The 10,112-nt window shown below is 43.9% G+C and overlaps 1 protein-coding gene across 1 annotated transcript in view; it reads right to left on the reverse strand.

The window, feature by feature from the left end:
* LOC142584346 (uncharacterized) overlaps positions 1 to 8,323 on the reverse strand; it is a 12,997-nt gene extending 4,674 nt beyond the window's left edge. The window contains exons 1-2 of the mRNA XM_075694502.1: positions 8,272 to 8,323; positions 1,401 to 2,259 (exon numbers count right to left, since the gene is read on the reverse strand). Of these exons, the coding sequence (XP_075550617.1) occupies positions 1,401 to 2,259; positions 8,272 to 8,308 (896 nt within the window). The 5' untranslated portion in view covers positions 8,309 to 8,323. The remainder of the gene's footprint in view (positions 1 to 1,400; positions 2,260 to 8,271) is intronic.
* Between the last annotated feature and the right edge of the window lie 1,789 nt (positions 8,324 to 10,112).

Genomic DNA, 10,112 nt, shown 5'->3' on the forward strand with positions numbered 1-10,112 from the left:
ATTATGGTTTATTTTTCCGGAAAATGGGCAGTCATCAGTGAATAAGTAAACGTTATGACACATTAGTAAAGTAAAGTCTTAATGCATGTGAAAAATAAGAGGGGACGTAGCACAGAGCTCTGCGGCATGCCTGAATGCATCTGAGTAGGGAGTTATGATCGTTAGCAGTAACAAATTGTGAGCGATTACTCGAAAAAGACGGGATAATTTTAAGACGTTAGACTCAATATTAAGTCGACCTAGTGCACATATTTGAAGCGTGTGGCACACTTTGCTTTAGGTGCTTTAAAGTAGAGTTCAAGGAAATACAGTGAGCAATAGACCTTATGTCTAGAAGGCGATGCAGGCTACTCGTAAGTGGTCTGAGTATCGTATCACAGAAGTATTTATGCGAGAATCTTTGCGCGGACGTAAAGTGAGTTGGAAGGGAATAAACTGACACTGTTACTAGATATATGTTCCAGCATTTTGCAACAGGTGCTTGTGAGAGATGTGTCTAAAATGAGAAGCTTTATTGCCGGATTTTTTTTCAATGAAACAATCCTTCCCATTCTTATTCCGTGGGTTGGATAGACGTGTACATGGATTTTTGAACATTTTTTAGTTAAAATTGGGTCTAAGACGGGCTTATGTGAGTCCAAAATTTGACGTCTTCCCGAGAAAAAATGTGCATAAGCCAACTGCGGCGTCAGGTGTCGTAATATAGCATGTATAATACGACGTTTTGCGCTGAGATAATGTGCATATTGACCCTGCAAGCTTTAATAATGTCAATAGTTCCTTCAGACAGCGAAAAGCTTGTCCCAGTTGCTTAATGTTTATAGCATTATGCTTTGAAGCACGAGGTCGCGGCTTCAATGTAGGAAGCGGCGTTCGCATCTAGAAACGGACCAAATGCGGAGAAATATCGTGCAGCGTTCACTGTATGCACGTTAAGGAAGCCCAGGTGGTGCATATTTGTCCCGAGCTCCCCACTATAACGTGCCTGATAATCAGGTTATGGTTTTGGCACGGAAAACCCCTAAATTTTATTTATTTATAGAAATGACAAATTATCGGAATCGTCTAAGCCTGCTGAGTGTTGCCGTGCTTTATGGTAAAGAGCACCGCTTGCCTATCGAAATACGAAAATTACTAACTTTATAGATGGTGTGCAAATTTCCATCTCCCGTCTTGCCCACGTTTTCCACAACTTTACAGATGTTACAGTGTTTGGAGTCCACAATACATGCAGCAATATCTCTCGCAGAGCTCTGAATGCAGGTGGTAACCGAGAAAGTTCTCGCTTACAAGAGAGAAGCTGTTCAACCAAGAGCAGCTTGTTTAACTATCATTACTCTGCTCAATTTTTATTTTGACTAGTAGGCAACTATAATGAAGTTGAAGGTGAAGTTTCTTACCCAGAAGGTCCTGAAGCACTGCGTGCGCTTCTTGCAGTGCGTGTAAGGGATACTTGGGAGCCGCTGCTCAATCCAGAGGCACTGCGGACGTTGCCAGCGCCAACAGGGTAGACGCCAAAAGAACCCCCAGGGGCAGCATAACCATAGCTATACGGGCCGTAATAGCCATAGCCACCACCAGCGGCTCCAGGGAAGCCATATGGAGAACCGTAGTATTGTCCGCCATAGAAATCTCCGTAGTCATCGAAACCGTAAGGTACATTGAAGCCTCCGGAAACGCCTCCGCTTGGAAAACCACCAAAGCCTACTGGTCCATACGCTCCTCCGACGCCAGCTCCATGAGGTCCGAATACACCAGGGCGGGAGGGTCCGAACGCGCCGGAGGCACTTGAACCTGCTCCGAATCCATGTGTACCTGCCCCGAGACTTGGACTGAAGCTAACACCAAAGCCACTTGGAGCCGCAGGCCCAGCTCCTAATGATCCAGCTCCAGAGGGCCGTCCAAAGCCAGCGCCAAAAGGTCCGCTGTTGCCGAACGAAAGGCTGCTGCTAGTACCGAACCCAGCAGTGGAACCGCTACCGAGCCCACTGCCGGCACTGTTTCCAAAGCCGAAACCAGGGTGGCTTCCCACAATACTGCCAGCTCCGCTGACGCCGCTTCCGAAACTTCCACCAAGACCACCGGCCGCTAAGCCAAAGCCACCGCTGCTGGGTCGTGGTCGGGAACCGCTGCCGACAAGGCCACCGCTGCCACTAAGGCCACTGCCGAGGCTTCCTAGGGACACACTGCCGCCTAGAGATGCGCTAGGTACATCTACCTTTGTTGCTGCGGGGCGAGGACTAGCATATGCCAGCGACGCTGAAATTGATTTGAAACAAAAAAAAGGTGGGGAGGGGGGAGGGAGAGATATAATAAGCACGAACAGTTTAGAGATCACACTCTTACATCAACGCATGAGTAATAAACCATGGTAGACCACTAAAAACTTGTTTTTCTTGTAGTGAGACATAGGTATTAGGTTTTTCACCGTAAAAAAAATTAAATTCTGGGGCTTACCAAAACCACGATCTGATTATGGGGCACACCGTACTGGGGGACTCCGGAATTATTTAGACCACCTGGGGTTTTTTAACGTTCAAGCAGTGCACGGTATACGGGATTTTTTTGCATTTCTCCCCGATAGAAATGAGGCCGCCGCGGCCGGGATTTGATCCCGCGACCTCCTCGTGCGTTGCAGCGCGACGCCAAAGCCATTAAGCAACCACGACGGGTGCTTTTCACCATAGCTTTTAGCGTCAGTAGGTTAAAGGTATCCTATCTCCGGCACTAACTCATAAATGTTTAAGGGCAGAATAGGTTCTCTAGTTTTGCGTTATGATATCGAAGCCGTCTGTTTTACTATGTACTATCTCCGACGGGTCTTGCACAATTGCATGCCATGGTTGCCTCGAAATTTCACCACTTGCGTGCGTGAACTCCGAAAAGTGAGAGTAACTAATGCCTTAAAACTTATGAAGTGAGAGATTTACATAAAATAAATATTTTTATTATTGTAATATTGCACTACTGTGGTGATATTAGAACTGACATTTTAAGGACGGCACGAAAATATTTTGTCCCTTCCTTAAATGGTTGCGAGTATGGACTGATGCCTAGTCCATACTCACAACCATTCTTTCAGGGTGCCTTCATTTCATTTCCACTGCCATACCGTTAGGTTTCTGCTTCTGCCTCACGTATACATTCGAGTTAGCGAATTATACTGTGTTCGTCACGTCATCTACGCTGTTACTTTATCAGTTTTCAACGAGATTATGTTACCGCGCTTTTTTTCATGACATTTATGCATATGTAATTCTGCGATCACGCTATTCATACTAAAACCTGTATTTTTTCTAAGTTAACAATTTGTTGAAACTGCTGTACTTTTGTTTAATTACGTTTTTTTGTAAAGGAGGTCCCATGGCAGTCTTTGACTTCGGGACCTCCTTCTGAATATTAACAACTTGTAATCTTTCTAATGATCTCAGTAAAAACCGATTCTGATTCTCATTCTGAATCAATGCAGTAATGTATTTTTCGCCGCAACATGTATGTTTGTATGCAGAAATCGCCCACTTGGAGACGGCGACGAGGAATCGTCACTCAGATTCCAAATGCGAAATTATAGGTACACACCCTGCATGATTTTTAAAATTTGCTTAAGTTCCCGCAAACATCGTTTCACAACATTTCCGTTACATTGATCTGAGGATATTTCTGAATTGCAGAGGAGGGCAAGTGCGGTTGAGAAATGGCATCAAAATATGGTAAATATACACTCAATAAAGACAAACGAGAAACTGAGATTGATAAGACAGGCTGCATGGGAAGCATTGCAACTAATTAAACCCACTCGTTCACCGATGTGCAGATTGAAGTTCGAATACAGACAACAAATTGATAAAATGAATCCGCTGTGGTGGCGCAATGGCTTTCACGTTTTGTTGCTGAACATGAGGTCGTGGGCCATATTTAAATGGGGCCGCCATGTAATACCGATCATGTACGAAGAGTTAGATGCACCTACAAGTACCCTGGGAGGTCAGAATCAATCTGGAGCTCTCCACCACGGCGTACCTCGTATCCCCACTGTTGTTTTGTAAGCCCAATATAAACTCGTATTAAACACAATGAATGAATTACTAATGAAGGTAATGCTCGAAGTTGCTGCAGTAAATGATTTCACTGACAAGGTATACTTATAAGTACTGTAAGGCATGAAAAACTTGTTGAAGAAAAATTCCCTGTGACTTCGTTCAAACTGCGACGCACGGAAAGCTATGTCCTTGCTTCTGGTGATAGCTAGACACACTTTTGCATGTGCCCTGTAATGCTTCTTTCCCAGTAAGGGCAGCTGACCCAAACGCAAGCGATTTAAAGAACATTTTAAAATAGATAACTGAAGTTGTCAATATATATATCAAAACTTTTATTTAAAAGGAAAAAAAATGCAGAAAGCGAGTGGGTGCAGCCCCTAGTCCAGGGCCCCACTGGCTTGAGCGGTCCGCCGTGCTTGGTCGAGGAGCGCTAGTTGCATCTCCCGATCCTCGCTGGCAAGCCAAGTCTCCCACTGCTCCCTTCCGGAAAGTTTACCGGCTATTTTTGGTGTATTAATTTTGGGTGGCCTGTTCTGGCAGTCCCACGTAATGTGGGCGAGAGTTGGCCGGCCTCCACACCAAGGACAGCGAACGCTGTACAGCGTTGGGTGAATGGTGGCATTTTTCAAATGAAGGTCAATAAAAATACATCCTAAGCTATCAAAGCAGCAGCCACATCACTGTCAGTGAGAGCTTCGAAAATAAACAAAAGAAAGAAACTTGCAAAATTGCTAGTAGCCGCTTATAGTTCTATTGGTTTTCGATTTGTTTTTCTTTGAGCTCACTTTGTGCTCGAGTGACATGGGCTGTTAAAGCACCTCATATTTCAGAGTTTCTTGCCCTCTTCTTTCTAGCTTTTCATTTGTCTTTATTTTACAGAAAGTACCTTTACTGATATCTCGTGAAAATAGAGTCGATTGGTTCCTTGATTTTATTTTGTAAACATGTGCTTGTTTCCAACAACTGTGACGTTGGACGAGATACTGCCGCCATTGCTTTATGAGGCAAGGACCTAGTAAGTAGTGCGGGAGTTATATATAAGGGGCATGGCGCAGCGTCTTCGGTGCCTTTAAGCAAGTAGTCTTCTGTACCGACACTTCAAAACCTTCAATGAAGTGTTTTTCACCACCTAACAGCTAGCGCTCTCGGCCAGCACTCAGAAATCTGATGGTCGACTCTTGCGATTTTCTGTTTTCTTTTTAACCTACGGCTGGCATCGTTTATATGAAATGATGCCTGCCAGTTTCATCTGGGCAATAGCCCAGGGGAGCTTGATTTCTTTAATTCTTTGTTGACAAGACTGGTGCCCTGTGTTCCGAAGTAAATATGAGCGGAATATATTAAATTTTTGTGGCTTCCATCGAAACCTTTTGTATGACACCTTTAACGATTCTTTCACTTGGTGAGCACAAATCTTTGATTCTGGAGACAATATCTCTTTATGGGCGAGATATCCCTACATTTTTGTATCGGGTATACGTGCTTCTAGCCACTTTCCTAGGGTCGTCCCTGAGATGGTGCGGTATAAATCCGGTAGAAGGGTGTACAGTCGTTCCCGTTCTTATATGCAGTGTAAAAATGTAGGCCGATCCCGAATATAGTAGAGTAAAAAAAATTCAGCCATCCGAGGCTACTTCTGCTGCCATCACGCAAGGGGTGACCTGACAGAGCGCCGGGCCCAGTGACTCATCCCTATTCTGACCTCCAACTCGCTCAGGAAGACATTGTCTCTCATCGAACACAATGGAGGTTGAATCACCTTTTAACGCTTTCTAAACAGGATTTAGCAAACATCGATGGTAAGTGGATCATCGGGCATGGTATAGCTACCGCAACGACCACATAGCAAGGACGAATTGTTAGCAACATGTGTTTCGACATCGGTGAGCCACATCGCAAATTGTATTGGTTGGAATAAATGTAATGTCCAATAAATGGTTTAATGATAAAAGTGTAGCCTCAACTTACCACAATATGTAAATGTTTTGCAAAACTACTTATTTAAACTCGTAGAATGGGGCCAGGTATTGCAGATGACAAGATAGGTAAACAAGAATAATGCTGTCTTCATCTATTTCTCAAGGCCCCTTAAATGAATATACGTCAAACAATGGTGTGAAACCAAGGCTTATTTTTTTTCTTTTTACAGGCTTTCCTGGGGACACGCATAAAATAACGCACCACAAACGAAGTTGTGAAGAAGCTTGCATTTGTTAAAAGTCGTTTATTCTTGGCCAGTGTGAGCGCAAGCCAACTTTATTGATAAGAATAAAACTGGAATGCGAATCTGCCATGTGGCATCCGCATACAGTTAACCTAATCAATTGAAATCGAGTTCATACAGAATAAGGCAGTTAGATTAACTTTACCATCGTACTGTTGTTATTATAGCTAAATGATGTGAAGAAGTCCCGATTTCTTTCGGAGCTTAAAACGACAGAAAGATTGCCAATATGTCCTTCTTTTATCATCTTTAATACAGTAATTAAAGATTCGACTCTATTTGTAGTAGTCGGGCACAGTATGTTTCTTTTCGCCCAAGTAAAGTCTTTAAAATTTATCCGATATATGCTCATAAAAAGAAATATGGGAACTCGCCTTCAGTCGTAACCTTTAAAGAGCGGAATAATTTGCCTGCCTACATACGCGCTTTAAATTATTCTACCTATCTTAAATGTTCGTTTATTGATTTGTTTTCTTATCATTTTTCGCGGATGCTACTAGTTCTTATCTCATCGGCCTTATATGAGGGATACGTTATTCCGACTTTGCAAATTACAATTTTTGATGTACCTGCTAGCACTACTTTATAGTAATTTATTTTATGAAGTAGTCAGTTGCAGTATGCAGTCTTGCATTATGTTATTACTAGTTGTGCACGAGAGTTTGGCCAATAAAATTTTTTCCCATGCTGTTGGCAGCAGTGGGATGAAGCTTGTATCGCCTCTTGCGAGATCATTGTACTGCATCTTATCACCAACCAGTGTGTACCCAAGTTTGATGGTCAGCTTGTACTGCCTTTTTGACACATCATTGTTATCTTATTATCCCCCGCCTTCTCTCTACGTAATGTCCCAACAGGCCTTTTGGTAATATGAAAAAAAAAGACAATAGCAGTTCACCCAAACTTGCACGGCTCCCTGAAAACCTCATCAGGGTATGGTGCTTCCAGCTGTGAAGTACCTTTCAGTTTGGGATGAAAGCGGCTGAAACAAAATAAATCGACCACAGCTGGTGTCCAGCACACACTGAACTTCTGCGTTGGAAGGACAATCACTCATACCTCTGCGTGCTCTGCTCCTCGCACGCAGAACGTAAAGAACAAAGAAGTTGTTAAGACGTCAAGCAAAACTTATGTGTACACGGTGATCAGGTTGCGGAGCGTAGACGGGGGCAAGTGGAGACAGTGTGCGTTGGCGGTGATGCTCGCCTAATGAAATATTGGGTTTGCGGCACTTGAAATATTTCTATTTCGGCTAATAATGAACCAATTTGAGAAATTGCTGCGGTAGAACGCTCCCAGTGGGCACGTAGCAACTTCCAGCGTATACCCAAAATTTCCTGTGTGGCCTGGTGAGGGGCCGTCTTAGACTTCATGGTGGCTGCCCATCAATGCCGCTGTCTTTGCACAAGTTTCCACTACACAAATTATAGACCGATGATGAACTTTAATGCGAACAATTGCGTAGCAACCTACAGCTGATTACTGCCGAAGGCGCCCTATAGCAATGCAGTTCATTTATATACAATCACATTGGAAAGGGGAACAACGTAAGGTATTCTTCGAAATATCTAGTCTGGAAAAAATAAACAGGTTGGTTTAGGGTAAAAGCTCGCTGAAAAAAGTAGGGTAAGACTTAAAGAAAAAAATAACAGATTTTGACACTGTATTCTCACCCCGGTATGACTATATCATTCTTGGTCTCCCAGCCGCATATATATATATATACGTGTGTGTGTGTGTGTGTGTACATGTATGCGGAAAAATGCTAGCATGGACCTCCTAGAAATGAATTCTTCCTTTTCTACATTCCTAATGGTGAGGTACAAAGAATACTTTCCTCAGAAATTGCGGTTGCCCAAAACTTGAGCTTTTTTTTGCACAGGTATGTCGAAGAAAAAGCACATACTAGTCTATCTCGCACTCGTAAACCTTGCACTCCTCAAAGGGCGGCTGAAGCGGATTAGTGATTTTCTTCAAAGCGCATGCAACGAAGTCGTGCGAACTCACCGGCGGAGAGGAGCGCGACGGTAATGAAGGCCTTCATGGCTGCGGTCTTCTGCCCGGAGTCTGTTCACCCACTATGTGCAGAAGTAGGATTTCTGGGTGCTACGGCAGCGCTTATATACCGAGCATTGACGCAAAAGTTGCAATGAGTCTACACAGGATTCTTTTTTTTATGTTTTCGTACTTGCCTTAAAACTTAGTAAAAAAACAAAACAAAAGGCACGTAGTGCCATTTCTATACAACTAACCACTATTTCTTCGCATGTGAAATCGGACAGCAATAAAATAAAAAGGCCTGCTAGTGGTGACGCATCGCAAATTGTGTTACACTCTCTGGTACCGTTTCGTCAGTTGGCTACTAGAAGAAAGTATAACAAAGTATATATTGTAGATTAAATTCACGGAACATTTCTTTGTTCTTTGTCACGCAAGGGCATTCACTTGCAACAGCTAAGCTAGGGCATAATTGTCGCTTTCCGAACTGAAAAGAGATAGTCTGGCTCCACAAAAATGCCCTTTTTTCAGATTTGCTTGCATTGTTTAATATTTTCTACAGCCGACCAGACTACTTAATGTATGCTTTCTGCAATAAGTGGTTTCGGTTTTCTTCGTGCGCACACTGGCCCGGTAACAGCTTTCCTGCGTGTGTCCAGCTGTGTCGGTGGACGATGTCTTTCTCAATGTCCTTCGCTTGACGCAGTCTCGCTTTTGACGCGGGTCCTGCGTAGTTTGTTACGTATGCTCATAGCGTTTGCTGCTGCCCATCATTCATACACATAAATGAAAACTGCACTGAAAGAAAAATCGGCGAGGTTAGGCGTTATTCCTGTGCATTCTAATTATCCGCGTTGTTCAGCGCGCTATGGTGTTCGCGCCTAGAGATATCGTTGGCTTCACTGATTGCTGAGTCACTGTGCAATGTCACAATGATGGAAGCATTTCTAAAAGAGCTCTAGTCCGTACTTTTTTATCCGATGCTGTAATGCCCGGTACTATTTGAAAATCATTATAAATACATACAATTAAGCCGTGTGTTAATTTATGAAACCTCATTCAACACTTCAGCAGAGTTAGGTAGGTGAAATAGCGCATAGCGTGCGCTTTTACTTCAGTTCGAACAACTTTGTTTGTTAAATTTCATGTAACATATTTTAACGAAAGTATGGGTTTACTTACAAAATGAAAACACGGGCAAAAGGCAGCCGCAGGGAAAGTCGCTTCTTCCGCTGAATTAACGCGCCCTCACTTCTAGGTTGAATGGAATCGAATTATGGGGTTTTACGTGCCAAAACCACGATTTGATTTTGAGGTAAGCCGTAGCAGGGGACTGTGGTTTTATTTTGACAACCAGGGGATTTTGAACGTGCCCCCAATGCACGGAACGCTGGAGTTATTTGCATTTCTCCCCCCGTCGAAATGCGGCCGCCTCGGCTGGGATTCGATCCCGCGACCTCGCGCTTAGCAGCGCAACATCATAGACGCTACGCCAGCGCGGTGGGTCCACTTCTGCCTCTGTTTCGCCGCACACTGCTGCCCTATTTTCCCCGGGGGCAACCGAACTTCGCCGAGGGAGCTGAAGGGGGCCTAGGATGGTACTCGTTGTGGAGGGTCACCTGACCAACTTGCGCTACGCGCGAACGCCTTTTACATGTCGTTACTTTGGCGACAACGTAGTTCACATCACTTAAAGGGACCCTGAAACACTTTTATCACCTTCGAGCCTGATACTATTCTTAGTGCTTCCGCTCCCTTCTTCAATGCCTTGAATTCTGAAGCCTATGGCGGAGCGAGGGGCAGCGCAGAACGTTCGCCTAGTGAATGTCGACGTGGCCCGCAGTTCAAGT

The sequence above is a fragment of the Dermacentor variabilis genome, chromosome 6 (genome assembly GCF_050947875.1).
Source record: "Dermacentor variabilis isolate Ectoservices chromosome 6, ASM5094787v1, whole genome shotgun sequence".
NCBI classification, from domain to species: Eukaryota; Metazoa; Arthropoda; class Arachnida; order Ixodida; family Ixodidae; genus Dermacentor; species Dermacentor variabilis.